Genomic DNA, 22576 nt, shown 5'->3' with positions numbered 1-22576 from the left:
GAAGCTAAATACTTGTGTTCCAAGCTCCAACAGTGCAGTAGAATCTAACAATTCACAATAATACACACACACACACAAACACACACACACACACACACACACACAAATGAAAGTAAAAGAATGGAATTAAAAAATATACATATTTTGTTAAGCAATGTCTGAGTGGTATTGACAAAATACAATACAATACACATATATATATATATATATATACACACACATATTAGATGAGTAAAGCAGTATGTAAACATTAAATTGACTAGTGTTCCATTATTAAAGTGACCAGGGATTCCATGTCTATGTACATAGGGCAGCATACTCTAAGGTGTAGGGTTGAATAACTGGGTGGTAGTCTGCTTGTGCTGGCTATTTAACAGTTCGAGGGCCTTGAGTGCCAGCTTTGATGCACCTGTACTGACCTCGTCTTCTGGATGACAGCGGGGTGAACAGGGCGTGGCTCGGGTGGTTGATGTCCTTGATGATGGTTGGGCAGACCACACCACTCTCTGGAGAGTCATAAGAATTCAGATCCTTTACTCAGTACCTTGTTGAAGCACATTTGCCAGTGATTCCAGGGTATGACGCTACAAGCTTGGCACACCTATATTTGTGGAATTTGGCCCATTCTTCTCTGCAGATCCTCTCAAGCTCTGTCAGGTTGGGTGGGGAGCGTCGCTGTACAGCTATTTTCAGGTCTCTCCAGAGATCTTCGATCGGGTTTAAGTCCGGGCCACAAAAACATTGAGACTTGTCCCGAAGCCAATCCTGCGTTTTCTTGGCTGTGTGTTAGGGTCGTTGTTCTGTTGGAAGGTGAACTTTAGACCCAGTCTGAGAACCTGCTCCAGAGCTATCAGGACTTCAAGGATCTCTCTGTACTTTGCTCCGTTCATCTTTCCCTCAATCCGGACTAGTCTCTCATTCCCTGCTGCTGATAAACATCCCCACAGCATGATGCACCACCACCATGCTTCACCGTAGGGATGGTGCCAGGTTTCCTTCAGACACTTGGCTTTCAGGCAAAAGAGTCTTGTTTTTCCATGGTCTGAGAGTCCTTTAGGCAAACTCCAAGGCTGTCATGTGCCTTCTACTGTGGCGTGGCTTCCAACTGGAAACTCTACAATAAAATCTTTATTGTTGGAGTGCTGCAGAGATTTGACCTTCTGGAAGGTTCTCCCAACTCCAGAGGAACTCTCTCGTGTTCTTGGTCACCTCCATGACCAAGGCCCTTCTCCCCAATTGCTCAGTTTGGCCGGGCTGCCAACTCTAGGAAGAGTCTTTGTGGTTCCAAACTCCTTCCATTTAAGATTGATGGAGTCCACTGTGTTCTTGAAATTTTGTTGACCCTTCCCCAGATCGGTGCTTCGGCACAATTCTGTCTCGGAGCTCTACAGACAATTCCTTTGACCTCATGGCTTGGTTACTGCTCTGACATACACTGTCAGTTGTGGGACCTTATATAGAGAGGTGTGTGCCTTTCTCAACAAAATAAAAAACAAACATTTTAACTCAGAAAGTCAGTTAAAAATAAATGATTTACAAATGACGGCCAAACCCGGACGACGCTTGGCCAGTTGTGCGCCGTCCTAAGGGACTTCCAATCACGGCCAGTTGTGATACAGCTGGATTTGAACCAGATGCAGTGCCTTAGACCGCTCTGCATTCAGGAGCCAAAAACAATCAAGTTGTATTAATATCTCCTGGATGATCAATGGAAACAGGAAGTGCTTTAGCTCAATTTCGAGTCGCATAGCAAAGGGTCTGAATACTTATGTAAATGAGGTATCTGTTTTTATTTGTTTATTTTTTTCTAAAAACCTGTTTGTCGGGTATTGTGTGTAGATTGATGAGGGGTAAAAAACAACTTAAGCAGTTTTAGAATGTCTGACGTAACAAAAAGTGGAAAAAGTGAAGGGGTATGAATACTTATAATGTCGCCTCATATTAAACATTTAACCTCATATCCAAAGTAAAGAATAAAGAGCAACATTTCTTTAAACATTTTCCTGCAGAGTGAAACAGAGGACAGGTATTGCTTTCAGTATGTACAGTAGTCAGAGGAAGGCATCATCAATCACAATCTGTGACAGAGGAGTAACTTTACTTATTCCATTCTGAACAAAAATGGAAACACAAGATTTGACTGAATACAGTCGTATGGAAATCAGTCAATTGAAATTAATTCATTAGGCCTATGATTTGAATCCAGGCTGTATCAAAAACTGGGAGTCCCATAGGGCGGCGCACAATTGGCCCATAGTCGTCCGGGTTTTGCCGGTGTAGGCCGTCATTGTAAATAAGAATTTGTTCTTAACTGACTTGCCTAGTTAAATAAAATGTATTTTTTTTTAAAGGCTGTTGAATGTTGTCCCACTCGTCTTCAATGGCTGTGCAACGTTGTTGGATATTGGCGGGAACTGGAACATGCTCCCATACACGTCAACCAAGAGCATCCCAAACATTCTCAATATGTGACATGTCTGGGGAGTACGCAAGCTTTTGAAGAACTAGGGCATTTTCAGCTTCCAGGAATTGTGTACAGATGTTGAAGACGGACATGTGTGAATTATCATGCTGAAGCATGAGGTGATGGAGGCGGATGAATGGCACAACAATGGGCCTCAGGATCTCGTCAAGGTATCTCTGTGCATTCAAATTGCCATCGATAAAATGTAATTGAATTCGTTGTCCGCCCATACTATAACCCCACAGCCACCATGGGGCACCTAACAAAATGTGGAATAAATCAACAGGTCTGAATACTTTCCGAATGCACTGTATATCATAAGATAGTGTTGCAAATAAAATTATTTTGAAGACCAATACATCCTTAACTATTACAACACTTTCAGTAATGGTTACAGAAATGTTTTACTTGCTTTGACTGATATGCGTTCTTTACTATCAACCTTGGTTGAATGCAATGACGGTACGTTACTAAGGACAAGAGCGCCCGCTAAATGACCAAAATGTAAAAATTAAAACTTGCAAAGAACACTGGGTAATATGTAGCTGCATGGGCAATTCCAGTAATATACTGTAAATTAGATTAGAGTAACATTTTTAGTACCATAAAATGCATTGCCATATATTGGATTACAGTCGCTGTACTGTAAAATAAATTACAGTAACTTACTGGCCAATTGCTTCCTGAAAGTTACTGTACATTTTACAATAAAATGTACAGTTTTAGTGTGGTTCCAGTTGCACCTACTGGGACAGCACCAGTCTGAGGTTGGCCTCGTGGCACCTTGTACAGGGACATGCTGTGGGACCAGGAGGATCTTGGGATCTTAATTTCCAACTCAGCCAGAGAGAGCTGCTCCACTGGCTGCAGGACGGACACGTAGAAAAACCAATGTTTCTCCACACAGCTGTGGCAGCTACCGCTCCAGCCTGACACCAGTCTACCTGCAAGGGACAGACAAAACATTAGGTTATGACCACAACTCCATTTTGTTGCTCCCAGCCTATAGACAGAAAGTGAAACAGGAATCTCCCGCCCTCAGGTCTGTTCAACGCTGGTCCGACCAATCTGATTCCAAGCTTCAAGATTGCTTCAATCACGTGGATTGGGATATGTTTCACATTGCATCAAACAACAACATTGACATATACGCTGATTCGGTGAGCGAGTTTATCAGCAAGTGCATCTACGATGTCGTACCCACAGCAATTATTTAAACATTCCCAAACCAGAATCCGTGGATTGATTGCAGCATTCGCGCGACCAAATACAAACAGTGTAGCTATTCCCTCCGCAAGGCAATCAAACAAGCTAAGCGTCAGTATAGAGACAAAGTAGAGTAGCAATTCAACGGCTCAGACACAAGAGGTATGTGGCAGGGTCTACAGTCAATCACGGATTACAAAAAGAAAACCAGCCCTGTCGGACTAGGAAGTCTTGCTCCCAGACAGACTAAACAACTTCCTTGCTCACTTTGAGGACAATACAGTGCCACTGACACGGCCCGCAAAAAAAAACCAGCGGACACTTCTTCACTGCAGCCGACCTGAGTAAAACATTTAAACGTGTTAACCCTCGCAAGGCTGCAGGCCCAGACGGCATCCCCAGCAGTGTCATCAGAGCATGCACAGACCAGCTGGCTGGTGTGTTTACGGACATATTCAATCATTCCTTATCCCAGTCGGCTGTTCCCACATGCTTCAAGAGGGCCACCATTGTTCCTGTTCCCAAGAAAGCTAAGGTAACTGAGCTAAACGACGACCGCCATGTAGCACTCACTTTTGTCACCATGAAGTGCTTTGAGAGACTAGTCAAGGACCATATCACCTCCACCCTACCTGACACCCTAGACCCACTCCAATTTGCTTACCGCCCCAAGAGGTCCACAGACGACGGAATCGCAACCACACTGCACAATGCCCTAACCCATCTGGACAAGAGGAATACCTATGTGAGAATGCTGTTCATCGACAACAGCTCAGAATTTAACACCATAATAGCCTCCAAACTTGTAATCAAGCTCGAGACCATGGGTCTCGACCCCGCCCTGTGCAACTGGGTACTGGAATGCCTGACGGGCCACCCCCAGTTAGTGAGGGTAGGTAACAACATCTCCACCCCGCTGATCCTCAACCCTGGAGCGCCACACAAGGGTGCATTCTGAGCCCTCTCCTGTACTCCCTGTTCACCCACAACTGTGTAGTTGTGGAGTAGTGGAGAGGGTAGGAAGCTTTAAGTTCCTCGGCGTACACATTACGAACAAACTGAATTTGTCCACCCACGCAGACAGTGTGGTGAAGGCGCAGCAGCGCCTCTTCAACCTCAGGGGGCTGAAGAAATTTGGCTTGTCACCAAAAGCACACAAACTTCTACAGATGCACAACCGAGAGCATCCTGTCTGGCTGTATCACCGCCTGGTACGGCAACTGCTCCACCCACAACCGTAAGGCTCTCCAGAGGGTAGTGAGGTCTGCACAACGCATCACGGAGCAAACTACCTGCCCTCCAGGACACCTACACCACCCGATGTCACAGGAAGGCCAAAAAGATCATCAAGGACAACAACCACCCGAGCCACTGCCTGTTCACCCCGCTATCATCCAGAAGGCAAGGTTAGTAAAGGTGCATAAAAGCTGGGACCGAGAGACTGAAAAACAGCTTCTATCTCAAGGCCATCAGACTGTTAAACAGCCACCACTAACATTGAGTGGCTGCTGCCAACATACTGACTCAACTACAGCCACTTTAATAATGGAAAAATGTATGTAAAAATGTATCACTAGCCACTTTAGACAATGCCACTTAATATAATGTTTACATACCCTATATTACTCATCTCAAATGTTTATACTGTACTCTATACCAGAGAGAATAAAGTAGACAGCACACGTCAAATGTTTGATTTATGACCCTATGTCCGGATGACGTGTGCATGCCCATATTTGGGCATCCGGTCAGGACATCCTGGCGGGAAGTTATTACGTGGTTATGCCCATATATAGGCATCCTGTTCTCACGCGTTAGAGGGTGTGTTAATTTATTCCTTTGAAGTTGTCATGATGATTGATGTCTAGGGACCTCTGAACTGGGGCGGCGGGGGGGGGGGGGGGGTTTGAACATTTCAAAGAGTATGCCCCCCCCACCCCTGTTTAATTGACCTTAGGGCTGTTGCCTATGAAACAGGAATGTCCTGGGGTATTGGGGTTGGCAGACGCATTATAAATAAAGCCCAGAACAAGACATGCAGCCCCAGAACACTAAACAAGATTTTAAAAATAAAACCCTGAACATTAAACAGAAAATTGTGTCTCCTAGGCCAGTTCTCGGGGTGCTATGCGTCTCGTCATGAACCCAATGACAAAAGCCTCGAAGAAGTTTTGCGTGAGAACCCAGAATGTTTTAAAGGAGTTTCGGGTACGAGTGAGGGACATATGTCTCACATATTCCAACCTGAATCTACGGTTAAGATATTCACAGACAGCGGCCCCAAACCCCTTTTTCATGCAAAACCTAGGAGTTTTTCCTCCTGCGCTGCGGATGAGAGAATGGCTTAAGATAAGGCTAGCGCTCTGTCAAATTGAACAGGCCCTGAGTAGTACAACTCTGCCCGGATATGCAATGGAAGAACTGGTCTGCGGCCGCAGTGATCTGAAGGCCCTGAGAATCGCTTCAATGGCGTATAACCCTGACTCCAAAGTGACAATTTTAGCATGTGAACAATTTGATAGTGCAAATACGACGAAGTCTGTCAGTTCATATGTATTTTCCAAAGCATGCAAGGATGTAAACTTTTTTAATGCCAGTGTTTAGCTTTAAATGGATTGATTATCCCATATTCATAACCCTTATGAATAAGCTGGACAGTCTTTTCCATAATCGTGAACAAGTACAGCGCTGGCCACGTCTATCCTTAAGACATACCCAGGATCTACATGCCCGACATATGATCTATCCCTGGAGTGAAAACTTACGGAGATTTGATGGAGCGTGCAAGAGAGCCTGTCTTGGTGTTGGTGAATTGGAGACGGATGCCGGTCAGGGCTAACCAGACCCTATATCTGTAAGAAAGGAATAGTAAAAAGGTTTAATTAATGATAACATGTTTTAAACTGTATGTACTAAAGATTTAGAATTAAATAAATGGTATCTCACCCTTTAACGAATTGGAATCTGTCGCAGAGAAAGGATTTTCTGGGAAAAAATGGGAAGTTCGTTTCAAAACAATGTCTTATTTTATACGAATACAGTCTTCCCCACAACGGTATGTTATAAACATTAAAGTTTAGTACTGTGTGTGGTAATGATGTACAACTGTAGGCCAACAATGTTTATACATAAAACATTTGTGCATGTTTAAATATTGCGCAGTAAAATTGGTAAATTAATTCTAACATGTTTTAAAAAGGTTTGTACTAAATTTAATAAAGGATTTTAAAACAGTATCTCACCTTTTAACGATAGGAATGTCCTTTCCATCTATCACCAAGCCAGGAGAAAAAGGCTTTTGGAAAAGACGGGTGCGTGCGAGTGGGTGCATGAGTGTGCGGGCGTGTATGTGTGTGTGTTTCAAAAACAAAAGGGGGGTGGGGGTGTGTGTCTCTGTCGTTTGAAACCAAAAAGGTGCGTGATGCTGTTTAGAATTGGGTGTGCGCGTCTCTTAAAATGGGCACTTTCGATTCATTGACACATGCCTTTCAAATCAGAACTTCTCACCCCAGAGGATGTGGGGGCTAAAAAGTCAAAAACTCCAGACAGAATATGTCGAGACAGCCCCTAGGGTTTAAAACAAAGGAATACCAATATGCCGAGACAACCCCTAGGGTCTAAAACAAAGGAATACCAATATGTCGAGACAACCCCTAGGGTTAAGTTTTCATTTATTTTTCATTTCACCTTTATACCGAGTATGCTAGTTGAGAACAAGTTCTCATTTAAAAGTGCGACCTGGCCAAGATAAAGCATAGCAGTGTGAACAGAAAACACAGAGTTACACATGGAGTAAACAATTAACAAGTCAATAACACAGTAGGGAAAACAGAAAAAAAAAGAGTCTATATACATTGTGTGCAAAAGGTATGAGGAGGTAGGCGAATAATTACAATTTTGCAGATTAACACTGGAGTGATAAATTATCAGATGGTCATGTACAGGTAGAGATACTGGTGTGCAAAAGAGCAGAAAAGTAAATAAATATAAACAGTATGGGGATGAGGTAGGTAAATTGGGTGGGCTATTTACCGATAGACTATGTACAGCTGCAGCGATCGGTTACCTGCTCAGATAGCAGATGTTTGAAGTTGGTGAGGGAGATAAAATTCTCCAACTTCAGCGATTTTTGCAATTTGTTCCAGTCACAGGCAGCAGAGAACTGGAACGAAAGGCGGCCAATTGAGGTGTTGGCTTTAGGGATGATCGGTGAGATACACCTGCTGGAGCGCGTGCTACGGGTGGGTGTTGCCATCATGACCAGTGAACTGAGATACGGCGGAGCTTTACCTAGCATGGACTTGTAGATGACCTGGAGCCAGTGGGTCTGGCGACGAATATGTAGCGAGGGCCAGCCGACTAGAGCATACAGGTCGCAGTGGTGGGTGGTATAAGGTGCTTTAGTAACAAAACGGATGGCACTGTGATAAACTGCATCCAGTTTGCTGAGTAGAGTATTGGAAGCTATTTTGTTTAAAACAAAGGAATACCAATATGTCGAGACAGCCCCTAGGGTTTAAAACAAAGGAATACCAATATGTCGAGACAGCCCCTAGGGTCTAAAACAAAGGAATACCAATATGTCGAGACAGCCCCTAGGGTCTAAAACAAAGGAATACCAATATGTCGAGACAGCCCCTAGGGTTTAAAACAAAGGAATACCGGCGACAATTGCATACAGGATTCCTCTAAAAAAAACAGAAGGTGTTATATCCCTGAGGTTGTAGGAAATCAAAAGGCAATACAGCCAGCATAGAATAAGTCTAGACATCCCCTCCTGTTGTTTTAAAATCACTGTTTTGTTCTCTAAACATTCTGGGGTACTCCAGGCCCATTTTTTACATATAGGATGGCGCCCAAAAAAAACGTCACGCCCTGCTCTGTATACCTATGCCGTACCATCTCTCGTTAGGGACACGACCGCGGAACGACGGCTTTAGTGCAACTCCAAACACCAGGCCAACAGCCCAGAAAAGTTATCAGACCGAACAGTTAAAAGATCATCTGTGAATCCATCCTAATGGAGCTTTCTGAAGGTAAGTTAGTAAAAATAATATATTTTTAGATTTGGAGGCGTTAGGTATTTTCTTTCTGGGAATTGTTTGAATATTACAATTAGATATTGTTCTAATATTAAACAGGTGTTATATGTGTTTTAAACGGGGGGCAATGCACGTATTCTTATGAATTAAACATTTGTATATATATATATATATATATACATATATATATATATATATTTCGGATAAATAAATGTTATATTATCTAACGTTTGTAGATTCTCCATTCTTTACGCAGCTGCTCAGAGGGTTTTTTTTAAAAGTGTGCATCCTAAGTTGCCCATACATGTGATAACTTCCGGCCAGGATGTCCTGACCGGATGCGCAAATATGGGCATGCACACGGCATCCGGACATAAGGTCATATGTTGGCAGCAGCCATTCATGCATACTTCAGTGTTATTTGCCTTGGAGCGAGCATAGAAGTAGTTTAGCTCCTCTGGTAGGCTTGTGTCACTGGGAAGCTCTCAGCTCTCGTCTGTGCTTCCCTTTGTAGTCTAATGGTTTGCAAGCCGTGCCACATCCGACGAGAGCCAGAGCCGGTATAGTACGATTCGATCTTCGTATTTGTATTGAAGCTTTGCCTGTTTGATGGTTAGTCGAAGGGCATAGCGGGATTTCTTATAAGCCTCCAGGTTAGAGACCCGCTCCTTGAAAGCGGCAGCTCTAGCCTTTACCTCAGTGCGGATGTACTCTGTAATCCATGGTTTCTAGTTGGGGTATGTACGGTCACTGTGGGGACGATGTCGTCGATGCACTTACTGATGAAGCAAATGACTGATGTGGTGTACTCCTCAATGCCATTGGAGGAATCCCAGAACATATTTCAGTCTGTGCTAGCATAACAGTCCTGTCGCTTAGTATCTGTTTCATCTGACCACTTTATTGATCTAGTCACTGGTGCATCCTGCTTTCATTTTTGCTTGTCAGCAGAAATCAGGATAGAATTATGGTCAGATTTGCCAAATGGAGGGAGATCTTTGGAAGCATCTCTGTGTGTGGAGTAAAGGTGGTCCAGAGTTTTTATTCCCTCTGGATGCACATTTAACATTCTGATAGAAATTTTATAAAATGGATTTAAACTTCTCTCCATTAACTTTTCTGCGCACCGAACCCGTTAGCGGGATTCAATTTGACAACATACGGTGATCGCTACATAAATAGTCATATTAAACATTCATGAAAATACAAGTGTCTCACATGGGTCGAAAGCCTAGAATCTTGCTAATCCAACTGCGTTGTCAGATTTAAAAAAGGATTTACTGCGAAAGAATACGATGCGATTATCTGAGAACAGAGCCCATTAAAAAAAAAACTATTTCAACCAGCACAGGCGTAACATCACAAATTGCAATAAAATAAATTGTTTACCTTTGACGATCTTCCTCTGTTTGCAATCCCAATGCTCATTTTTACACAATGAATGGTCTTTTGTTTGTTGTTTGAACCGCTTGTCGTGAATTCCGTCTCATTCCATTTGACGACACATTCAATGTAAATACACACACTAAACGTGACTTTATCCAGTAATGTTTGTTTTCATCGCAATCAACTGGTTGTTTGTATAACAACCAAACGTGATGGGTCATTTCGCGGGACGTATTGACTGAAAGAAACCGATTTGAAGACAACATGTAATGACATTGTGCACCAATGATATGACCGCTGTTTCGTTGATTGACTGTATTTTAACCCAATGACCACTGATCGTCTTGAAATCTAGCTGAGTAGATAGCCAATGAGCTGAGGTAAATGGCAATATGTAATGTTCGTGTTGGAAGACCAATCCATGTAGTCAACTCCGGCGTAAAGAGGGTCATTCGCCATTGAAGATTCATACTGGAAGGAGCCAGGCATGTCACGCACAGCATTATTTTGATAAAGCGCATCTTCAGATGTTTATTTATAAATCAGCATGGCGACTAAGTCAGGGAAAGCCCAATCTAAGTCTACAGATGTATACAGATGTACACACAATTTTAGAAGAAATTGATCGGCAAAGTGAGACAGATTGTTGGGAAAGTGAGACAGATTGTTGGAGGACTATTCATTTAGCTAGAATAGCTTTGATTCTAAAATGGAGGAATATTTTTTTGAACGGAGAGGACATCATTTTGGACTGGTAAGTTCTTCTCTTGCTAATGCCGTTGTTTGAAATGAATCATATAAAATGTGATTTTTTAAAATTTTAGTAGCAATATATAAAAAGGTAATGAAATGTGTAAAGTACACGTTGGCTATACATTGTGGGTGGGGGTATGTTTGTGTGTTTATATACACATATACACATATTGTGGATTAGAGGGAGCATGGCCGAGATGCGTGTGTCTGTCGCTCCACCCCACCCCACCCCCACATGAAATAGCCTATGAGGCTGTTGAGGGGAGGGCAGGCCCACACATTGTTGTGGCCAAAGTGAAATGGAGACAGTAGATCTAGCTGGTCTGTCATAATATAATAGAGACAGTAGATCTAGCAGGTCTACAATAATATATTCAACCTTATGTTCCCTGTACTCTATATATATCTGTTCATTATACACTTTTTGATACACGGCTCATATGTGAAACTATTCTAACTGAACATTTTATTTCACAGTGACACTGACTCCGAATGGGAGCCCCCAGTGCCAAGGTGTCCATCTCCCACTGAAGCTGGTTCATCCAGCCGGACACCTGTTGTCTCAGCGCTACTGGGGCATGGACCGCAAAAAAATTCCCCATTCCAACTGCAACAAGAGCATGGGAGGTGTGGACCTGTCAGATGCGCTGATAGGCTATTACAATGTTCTCCATAAGACGATGACATGGTACAAGACCTTCTATCATTTCATCGACATTGCTGTGGTGAATGCATTCATCCTGCACAAGGAAACGTCCCGTTCAGCTGAAAAGGTGGCGCAGGGAATTCAAAAATATTCTTTAGAAATATTTAACTTTCACAAATTAACAAGTCCAATACCTCAAATGAAAGATACATATCTTGTTCATCTACCCATCATGTCAGATTTTTTAAATGTTTTACACAACACAACATATATTTATGTTAGACCACCACCAAACCAAAAAAAAAACGCAGCCATTTTTTCCAGCCAAAGATAAAAATCCTAAAAGCAGGATTAGAAAAAAAATGTATCATTAACTTCTTGAAAATCTTCATCAGATGACAGTCATATGACATGTTACACAGTACATTTATGTTTTGTTCGATAATATGCATTTATATATCCACAAATCTTGGTTTACATAGATGCCATGTTCAGAAATTTCTCCCAAAAATCTGGAGGAATTATAGAAAGCTACGCCAGATAACAGAAAAACTCATCATAAACTTTGACTAAAGATACATGTTCTACATATAATTAAAGATACACTGGTTCTTAATGCAACCGCTGCGTCAGATTTTTTTTAAACGTTACGGAAAAACAGAAATACGAAATTACAACATAAATATTCCCTTACCTTTGATGATCTTTCATCAGAATATAGTGCAAGGAGTCCTAGTTCCACAATAAATTGTTGTTTTGTTCCATAATGTCCAATACTATTGTCCAAGTAGCTGCATTTGCTATCACTTTCAGCTCACGTGCCTAAAAACTGACTGCTGGTCCAAGATAACTCGCACGGAAAGGAGGGGGCGATGACGTCAAAGTTGCCCAAACTTTCAGAATTTCACTTCTTGTTTGGAAGATTGCCTGCCCTATGAGTTCTGTTATACTCACAGACATAATTCAAACAGTTTTTGAAACGTCAGAGTGTTTTCTATCCAATAGTAATAATAATATGCATATATTAGCAATCTAGGACAGAGTTTGATGCAGTTCACTATGGGCACGCAATTCATCCAAAATGGAAATACTGCCCCCTATCCTCAACAAGTTATATACAAAAAAAATATCCTGCCACCCCTTGTCTTAGCAGACACCGCTGTTCTATCCTACCGGTACAGCGTATAACCTACTAGCTGTATGTTGATAGTGTTGTCGTTCAGCCACGACTCCGTGAAGAATAAGATTAGTTTTGAATGGCCTGTTGGTAGTATAATCTTCCGCATAAGTCATCGATTTTATTCTCCAACGATTGCATGTTTGCTAGCAGAATGGAAGGAAGTGGGGGTTTATTCGATTGCCTACAAATTCTCAGAAGGCAGCTTGCCCTTTGGCCACTTTGTCACGCAAATCAGGAGGACCTGGGCCTGTTCCCAAGAACGCAGTACATAATTCGCGTCGGGCTCGTCAGACTCGTTAAAGGAATAAAAGGATTCTGCCAGTCTGTGGTGAGTAATCGCAGTCCTGATGTCCAGAAGTTACTTTCGGTCATAAGAGACGGTAGCAGCAAAATTAGGAACAAATTAAATAAAAAAATAAGTTGCAAATAAACATAAAAACACAATCGGTTGGGGACACGTAGAACGTCAGCCTTCTCCGGAGCCATTTTAGGTCACAGTCAACATCTGCCTTTATCTTCAATAAACAAAATACTTTTTGACTTTGTCCCCCTCATTAATGTCACACTGGTTAATTTTGAAGGAACTCCAGATGCAATTGTTTTCAAAATGCAAATGGTCTTAAATATCAAACATGTTCAAATATGGATTGTCTAGGCCCATGTAGCTTAATAATTGCTTGATCTTAAATTGAGAGTTTGAACCTCATTATTCAAGAGCCTTGCCTACAGATGATAACAGGACCCTCTGATGTGAGAAACTTGAACAAGTCAAACTAACATTATTAAAGAGTTGTTCACATACCCACTACACAAAAAAGGGTTCCACAAGAGTTATTTATGGAGGGATTGGGTTCTACCAAGAACCGTATGGATCAGAAGAACCCTTTTTGGGAAAGCAAGAATGATTATTCGGAAGGCAAGAAGGGTTCTACATAGAACCATCTCATATTTCCCAGCATGCTCTATTGCAGAGAGCTTTGCAGAATTGTTTTACTACAATATCTATGACTTTTGATTGATTGTGTAGTATAAAATGTTTCAACCAATCTAATCCAATCTACTAGTAATTGGATTTATTCCACCCGTTACTGATATGGTTGTTCCAGTTGAGATGATTGAGGTAGTGTCAGTATTAAATCTACTCTACCCTGGCAATCATTCTGAATGAAGGTTGTGGGTAATTAAAGGGTAATAAGGCTGGTGGAACTCTACATAGAGGGTTCTAGGATGAACCCTCCAAAGATTCTAAACTGAGACTAGGAATTGTTTTAAGATGGTCATACTATGGATCATTTAGCTATTTTCTTAATCCATTTTAAAATAAAGCTGTAATGTAACAAAATGTGGAAAAGCTAAAGGGGTCTGAATACTTTCCCAACGCACTGTATACATAGTAAAAACAGATAGTTCCTTTTGAACTATCTTTTGAATTGTCTGTCCTATATCTATTTGTTGGCACTAAAGTATTTCCATACTTCCCTTCATTTTTTAAAACTGGTACGGGGTTACCTTGAGGCGAGTTTCGTGAGTCTTGAGGGCATCATACAAAACAACCAACATGTAGGAGTTTGTGAGAGTCGACGGTGGGGTCATATTAGTTTGTAGTCCAAACCGTTCGGATGCTACAGATAGAAGTTTTCCCATCGGAGGTACCAACTTCCGACAAGGCCCATGAAGCTTGTGGGCATAGAAGAGACGCTACAGACATTGTCATGAAAAGACCGATTTTTCGGCGGTTCCTCGGTGAACCCCACCTCCTATGGGGTTCTTGGAAGAACCTTTTGGGGGCCATTTTCGATGCCAAAAACCCTGATGTTCTTGAAAGAACTTAGAGGATCTTAGAAGAACCCTTGTTGAACCTCTAATTTTTAGAGTGTACAGGGAGGGATGTTGTGCCGTCATAGCGCGGGGGTGAATATAACGAGCTGGTAAAAATATGTCTGGAAATGTTTTTCTGATAAATTCTAAATTAATTATATTTAATTACCACAAAATTCTATGAAAACGACACACTAAATAAATGTTCAAATAAAATAATTCAAGAAGATCTATAAGCACATTCCCATAAAACGGATTGACATCATTGATTGGCATGCAGTTAGGACGTGAAGAATTATCATTCACCGTTGACAGCCTATTTTGAAATTAGGTATGCCTAACTGTCTGCGACGGCATTACAAATATACATTTTTCTTGAGACAAAAGGCCTGTGCTTTGGCATAGGCAGATGTTGCAATTGGAGGATGCATTTTATGCCTATTCTACAGTGATATTCAGTGGGATATATCTGTCGGTACAATGATGAGAAATGATGACCTCATAAAGAAGAATTGCTCTCCCCCTAAAACGTTAGGTGAGGGAATGTTGCAGTCACTCATTAGAGCAGTTCATAGACTGCTTACAGGGTAAGGGAAACAATATCAAAATACATTAATTACATCTAAAAGGTTACTACCTTTAATAAACTACAAGTGATGTTGTCCAAATACTTATGACTTCATCAAAATGTGGGGGGAGACTTTATTCATAAGGTGTATTCATTTTTGAAAACTGTTTTGGTTACTTCATGATTCCTTATGTCTTATTTCATAGTGTTGATGTCTTTACTATTATTTTGCAACGTAGAAAATAATACAAATATAGAAAAAACCTTGAATGAATATCTAAAACATTTGTCCGGTACTGTATACGGACGGGAAAGATAGTCTGGATAGCTACATTTTCAGATATTACGCGTTTCTAATTTAGTCAGAAAGTCATTTCAAAGTTATAGTGTACTGTTTGCTTGCTAGCTAACATTAGCTGGCTGGCTTGCTTGGTAACGTTACGTGTTTGATCTGTGTAGTAATATTATTTGTATCTCAGAGCCCTTTGCATTGCTAGATATAGCCTTATGTTAACTAGTTAACATTGAACATGGTTGTTTAGCTACCTGCTGATTCATACAGTGTTCATTTAGCTAGTTTGCTACATGTCTAAACAATAGACTCCATTATGAAAGTAACAATTTCAATAGATTGTTTGACGAATATACAAATGCTCAACACCCATTGAATATGGCCGGTGACAGTAAACATTGTCAAAAAAGCATTATTAAATTGTTGCCAGCAGCACAGTTGAAGTCACCAATGCTCTGGATAACATGAAATCAGCCCAACTAGCTCTGCTAGGCCGAGTAAAGTGGTCAGAGTGGGGTGCTCTCTCATCATGTGTCTGGAAGTAGCTAGCAAGCTATCCAACGCTAGAGGAGCGCTGTCTACTTCCCGGTGACGCCCAGTCATGTGTGTAGGCCTGTCCCCTCTACATGGACTTCAAGAACGTGGTTCTGGCAGGTCTACATCATCCCACCACAAGGCTACCTGGCCACCTCCTGCCACGGAAAGTGCCTGTTACCGCTGAGCGGCACCAACCACACCATCCTGCAGACACTTTTTTGCTGGGGTCTCAGGACTTTTAAGGTTAACTTGAAGAAAGTGGGTGGATGGTGGAGTATATTTAAGGAAAGGTTTGTTTGCCATGTTTTGTGCTTCGTTTGTTTTGTATCACTCATAATAAAACCCTTATATTCAGTGAGTCTCCTGTAATGAAAAGGCGTTGGTATTATTCAGACAGATGGTCTCTTCTCAGTTTGATACAGAAACACTTTTCACCTAACATAGAATGTTCAGATAGAAATGTACTTCATAGAACAGACATACTTCTCTTTCATATAGAATAAGTCATATTATACCTGTCAGTCACAGATTGGGAATTATACTGCCATCCTATGGCCACTGCACATACTGACAACAATCCCTGCCCACTGGGCACAGACGTCAATTCAATGTCTACTCCATGTTGGTTAAAAAAGAAACAAAGCTGATTCAACAAGTTTGTGCCCAGTGGGTTTAAAGCTCTGCAGAAAAACTGTTTTTAAACTGGGCTTTTTACTCCAGCATTTTGGACATGCCCCCCTCATTTGAAGAGAGTCATACGTTTTTGGAAAACTTCACTTGCAGTGTATTAAAGGTATTAAGCCTTTAAATGTAATGTTCAGTTAAATTATATATTTAGATATTGGTTCCCTTCCCCTGTAAGCAGTCTATGAACTGCTCTAATGAGTGACTGCAATCCACACTTGGTTTTGGTGGTCACTGCCAACAGACAAGAATGTTATCATTTTCAGACAAAACACAATACTTCCTTGAACACACTATTACAACAGAGTGACTGTTTTGGAATAAAATGTTCAATATATTTCCTTTAACGTCCTCTGTGTTGTGTGCTTATTGTTTAACCATTGATTTGTTCTGGGTCGTTTTGAGACCTTATGTGTCATCAGGTAGTACTGGAATATCTACCAATAGCAGGTTCATCTTTTTGTGATACATTTCACTGGTCACTGTTCAAAACATTTATAAAGTATTAATAAAGTCTGAATAGTCTTCACTTTAGATTAGGGACTGCAAAACTACTTTACTAATGATTAGTACATGGTTTATAAATTAATTCATTAAACATCTTCTGGATGATCTTATGAATCACTATTACAGATTATAAAAGTTGTTTATAAATGTGTGAATAACTAACTTACTGTAATGAGAGTAATGATACATGAATGATTAATAAACTATTGACTTATTTACAAATCCATTATACATTCTTTATTACAAAGTGTTATTATAAAGTCTTACTAATCTCTATATTCATTCTGACTCCACAGCATCTGAGAGAGCCGCTCTGGTGTGACCCCTGACCTGGCAGCAGTGATGTAATGAGAGTGGTGGTAGTGAGAGTAGTGGTAGTGAGAGTAGTGGTAGTGTTCATACCCAGTATGTTGAGGTTAATTAAAGTGTCTGCTGTGGTTTCCTGAGCTGTTGTGTTGAATCATTAGTGGATAGAGTAGTTATTTATACATGTGATAATGCCTAACTGACTAACATATAACAAATGTGGAAGTAATGATTAATAAATGGTGAACAAACTGTAAATTCCTTACAAATGGTTTATTACTGAATGATATCATAAAGTGTTACCCAAAGTTGCATATTCTTAAATTTGACCATCAACTATTTACACAATACACCATTGAGATAGACTTGGATGTTATCTGATATCATGCATATTGTACATTTAATTTTTACTGTACTTGTTGAAGTGAGCCACTAGACACTAGAAGGGCAATTCCAGTCCTCGGTGGCCTCATTGGTGTCACACTTTTTCCCCATCCCTAGCTAACACCTGAACGCCTTAAGTTCAGAGTTAAAATATGTTTAGCTGTCACTTTGAACCATGGATAAAAGAAAGCATAAATTATTGGATTAATTAAGGAATTAACAAGAGGCAGAAAGCCAATGATAACTGATAATAAATTGTCAATTACAAAAGTAAAAAAGAAAACAAATAGAAATGGAATCCAACAATTAAAATAGTTGAAAACAACAATAGATAGAGTTTTTGTTGCTTTTCTCTCAGACTTATTTGCCTGTACAGTTTTAACACCAGACACACTGGCAGCCTCTTTTGAAAAAACATTTCTGGCCTGTGATCTGGCCACCACAAAGATTTTCACATAAAGTGTTATAATAATAGAGCACGGGACAACCATTGTAATTACAAGATCGATGATATTACCCCAGGTTATTCCTTCAACAATAAAACATTCTTTCAAACACCTACTGGGTACCTGTACATTGACAAAGTTTTTTATAATAGCAGCACGGTATATGATACAACAACACCAGGTAATGGATATACAACACATCATTCTTGTTGTTGTTATTTTAGAGTGGTACAATAAGGGATCACACACAGCAACATAGCGGTCAATAGCTATCAAGACCAAATTACCCAGAGATAAAGAAGTACATAAAAAAGTAATGTAGATCTGAAACACACAGAAATATTCTCCAAAACCCCAGCATGATTCCATTAATGCTACAGTCACTACTGGTATCACAATCAGTCCCACCAGGAGATCTGACACAGCCAAAGAGAGGATGAGCAGGTTGGTTGGAGTGTGGAGCTGCTTGAAGTGAGAGATGGAGATGATCACCAGTAGGTTCAAAAATACTGTAACTGCTGAAATCAATGAGAAGAAGATGTACAGTGTTATGTAGATAGATGTCGATAGCAAAGCCTTCCTGCATGAAGAGTTTCCGTCTTGAAAACAGTACTGAACATCTTCATGTTTCTCCATTTGTAACAAATGCTGAGGTCCTGCTCCTGCTTGGTTCTGTGTGTGACCTTGTCAGGTCCGCCTTTTGACTAACTCTGAGCTCTGCCTCTCTATTTATCCCTGAGCTACTGACACTCCCCTCCCAGGAGCCTCTCTGTGCACATACACATACACACACACTAACAAACGGTTAGATAAGCAAATAATTTGTGAAAACATGATGTAATGTATGACAGGATTGGATGTTGCTGTTTCCACCAAGCCTGTCCTTCAGCCTTACTGATATTCGGAGATGATAGAAAATGATGATGGAAAAAATAGCATGGGTGATGTTTTGGTCACTCAAAGTCTTTTTTACATTTTAAACTGTGTAAGACTAAATGTTTTGGGCGATGTCAGAGCTCATTTTGGACCATAAGCCACAAGCTCAGGACACATGATGGCCCACCACATGTCAGCTGGTCAGTGTGTAGGAAAGTTGACAGTAGGGAAGTTGATGAGATAGTATAAGTTTATGGTGTACATGCTAATAGCAAATACAATCAAAATAGTGGCATTCCATAGACCATAAAAATGTCGATCTGAACTGATTTATTAATACATCCCGTGTCTGAGCCGCTCAATTGCGACTCCGCTTTGTCTCTATACTGACATTTTGCCTGTTTGTTTCACACCCTGATCTGTTTCACCTGTCTTTGTGATTGTGTCCACCCCCCTCCAGGTGTCTCCCTTCTTCCTCATTATCCTCTGTGTATTGATACCTGTGTTTCCTGTCTGTCTGTGCCAGTTCGTCTTGTTTGTTCAAATCAAATGTATTTATTTATAAAGCCCTTCTTACATCAGCTGATGTACAGTGCTGTACAGAAACCCAGCCTAAAACCCCAAACAGCAAGCAATGCAGGTTGAGAAGCACGGTGGCTAGGGAAAACTCCCTAGAAATGCCAAAACATAGGAAGAAACGTAGAGGAACCAGGCTATGAGGGGTGTCCAGTCCTCTTCTGGCTGTGCCGGGTAGAGATTATAACAGTACATGGCCAAGATGTTCAAATGTTCAGAAATGACCAGCATGCTCAAATAATAATAATCACTGTAGTTGTCGAGGGTGCAACAAGTTAGCACCTCAGGAGTAAATATCAGTTGCCTTTTCATAGCCGATCATCGAGAGTATCTCTACCGCTCCTGCTGTTTCTAGAGAGTTGAAAACAGCAGGTCTGGGACAGGTAGCACGTCCAGTCAACAGGTCAGGGTTCCATAGCCGCAGGCAGAACAGTTGAAACTGGAGCAGCAGCACGGCAGGTGGACTGTGGACAGCAAGGAGTCATCATGCCAGGTAGTCCTGAGGCATGGTTATAGGGCTCAGGTCCTCAGAGAGAGAGAAAGAAAGATAGCATTAGAGAGAGCATACTTAAATTCACACAGGACACCAGATAAGACAGGAGAAAAACTCCAGGTTTAACAGACGGACCCTAGCCTCCCAACACATAAACTACTGCAGCATAAATACTGGAGGCTGAGACAGGAGGGGTCAGGAGTAGATACAAAAGTTGTTTCTAAACTGTAAAACAGATACAGTGCATTCGGAAATTATTCAGAGCCCTTGATTTTTTCCCAATTTTCTTACATTTACTTAAAGCCCTATTCTAAAAAAAATTGAATATTTTGTTTTCCTCCATAATCAATCTACTCACAATACACCATAATGACTAAGAACATTTTAAGATAATACCCAACGCAGAGGACTAACGGTCAAGAGGAAATCAACGATCAATGGAAATAGTGTTTTCCTGTAACAGGGAGTTAATGATCATTGGGTCAGAGACATGGAAGGATTTTGTCTTGGTGTTGAGCCTGAAACAGGATACCTGTTATTTGGCTATTGGCCCAGTTTTATTGCAAGACATTCTAATTGGTCAACCACAGGTTAGGGTTGGGTTATAAAACAACATCCTCTCTTTGTTCTGTGGAGAGAATCACTGAGGACATGGGAGAATGAACATCTACCTCTCAGCATAACATCTATGATTTGTCCTCTTTGAATAAACCTATTTTCTCCCCTTGATGTGTTTTGTGGTCTGTGTTATTGAAGAGTAACATCAACTTCTAACCTGACGAAGACAAAACAGGTTTTATTTTTTTGGCAAATTTATAAAACATTTAAAACTGAAATTTACGTAAGTATTCAGATCTTTTACTGAGTACCTTGTTGAAGCACCTTTGGCAGCGATTACAGGGTATGACGCTACATGCTTGGCACACCTGTATTAGGGGTGTTTACCCCATTTTCCTCTGCAGATCCTCCCAAGCTCATTTAGGTTGAATGGGCAGCGTCGCTGCACAGCAATTTTCAGGATTTTTCATAGATGTTCTATCGGCTTTAAGCCCGAGCTCTGGCAGGGCAAGTTAAGGACATTCAGGGACCTGTCCCGAAGCCACTCTTGTGTTGTCTTGGCTGTGTGCTTAGGGTCATTCTCCTGATGTTAGGTGAACTATCGCCCCAGTCTGAGGTCCTGAGCGCTCTGGAGCAGGTTTAATCAAAGATCTATCTTTACTTTGCTCCATTCATCTTTCCCTCAGTCCTGACTAGTCTCCCAGTCCTTGCCACTGAAAAACATCCCCACAGCAGGTTTCTTCCACCACCATGCTTCACCACAGGGATGGTGCCAGGTTTCCTCCAAACGTGAGTCTTGGCATTCAGAGCAAAGAGTTCAATCTTGGTATCATCAGACCAGAGTATCTTGTTTCTCATGGTGTACTAGTACTTAAGGTGTCCTTTGGCAAACTCCAAGGCTGTCATGTTCCTTTTATTGAGGTGTTGCTTCCGTCTGGCCACTCTACCATAAAGACCTGATTGGTGGACTGCTGCAGAGATGGTTGTCCTTCTGGAAAGTTCTTGGATCTCCACAGAGGAACTCTGGAGCTCTCTCAGAGTGACCATCGGGGTTCTTGGTCACCTCCCTGATCAAGGCCCTTCTCCCCCGATTTCTCAGTTAGGCCAGATGGCCAGCTATAGGAAGTGTCTTTGCGGTTTTCCCCAGATCTGTGCCTCGACACAATCCTGTCTCGGAGCACTACGGACAATTTCTTCGACTTCATGGCTTGGTTTCTGCTCTGACATGCACTGTCAACTGTCAACTCATGTCCAATCAATTGAATATACAGTACCACATGTTGACTCCAATCAAGTTGTAGAAACATCAAGGATCATCAATCAAAACAGGATGAACTTTAGCTCAATTTGGTGTCTCATACCAAAGGGTCTGAATACTCATGTAAGTATTTCTGTTTTTATTTTTAATACATTTGCAAATTTACAAAAAAAAAACGGTTTATGGGGTATTGTGTGTAGATTGATGAGAAATAAAAATAATTGAATACATTTTCGAATAAGTCTGTAACGTAACAAAATGTGGAAAAAGTCAAGGGGTATGAACACTTTCCAAATGCAATGTATGTATGAAAATACCCTCAAATGAAAGGTGACATTTCTAAAATGTCGCCTCATATAAAACATTTGAACTCATATCCAAAGTGCTGGAGTAAAGAGATACATATTTTAGACATTTTCCAGCAGAAAAAAACAGAAGACAGGGATTACTTTCAGTATGTACAGTGGACAGAGTAAGGCAGTATAATTCACAATCTGTGACAGAGGGATAATTTGACTTATTCTCTACTGATCAAAAATATAAAATGCAAGGTTACAGTGTCACGATCGTCAAAATGATTGGACCAAGGCGCAGCG

The 22576-nt window shown here is 41.0% G+C and overlaps 1 protein-coding gene across 1 annotated transcript; it reads right to left on the bottom strand.

Annotated features, from left to right (window-relative positions):
* Positions 1 to 366: 366 nt before the first annotated feature.
* On the bottom strand, positions 367 to 18855 carry LOC139380148 (trace amine-associated receptor 13c-like). The gene is made up of 4 exons (XM_071122592.1): positions 17898 to 18855; positions 11339 to 11458; positions 3223 to 3408; positions 367 to 506 (listed from the first exon to the last, which is right to left on the bottom strand). Exons 1-4 carry the CDS (start codon positions 18853 to 18855, stop codon positions 367 to 369), a joined length of 1404 nt encoding a protein of 467 aa, XP_070978693.1.
* Positions 18856 to 22576: the final 3721 nt, after the last annotated feature.

This window comes from Oncorhynchus clarkii, chromosome 22 (assembly GCF_045791955.1).
Source record: "Oncorhynchus clarkii lewisi isolate Uvic-CL-2024 chromosome 22, UVic_Ocla_1.0, whole genome shotgun sequence".
Taxonomy (NCBI): Eukaryota; Metazoa; Chordata; class Actinopteri; order Salmoniformes; family Salmonidae; genus Oncorhynchus; species Oncorhynchus clarkii.
Note: the sequence above shows the minus strand (reverse complement) of the source record. Positions and strands in the feature narration are given on the sequence as shown.

Bases quoted from the DNA above. Each gene is read 5' to 3' on its own strand.
- LOC139380148 (XM_071122592.1), bottom strand. From the start codon at position 18,855: ATGGAGAAACATGAAGATGTTCAGTACTGTTTTCAAGACGGAAACTCT. The intron at 3,409-11,338 runs GTCAGTGTCACT...TGTCCCTTGCAG, and splicing joins ACTGGGGGCTCCCATTCGGA to GTAGACTGGTGTCAGGCTGG. The intron at 507-3,222 runs GTGCTGTCCCAG...ATGACTCTCCAG, and splicing joins ACGAGGCCAACCTCAGACTG to AGAGTGGTGTGGTCTGCCCA.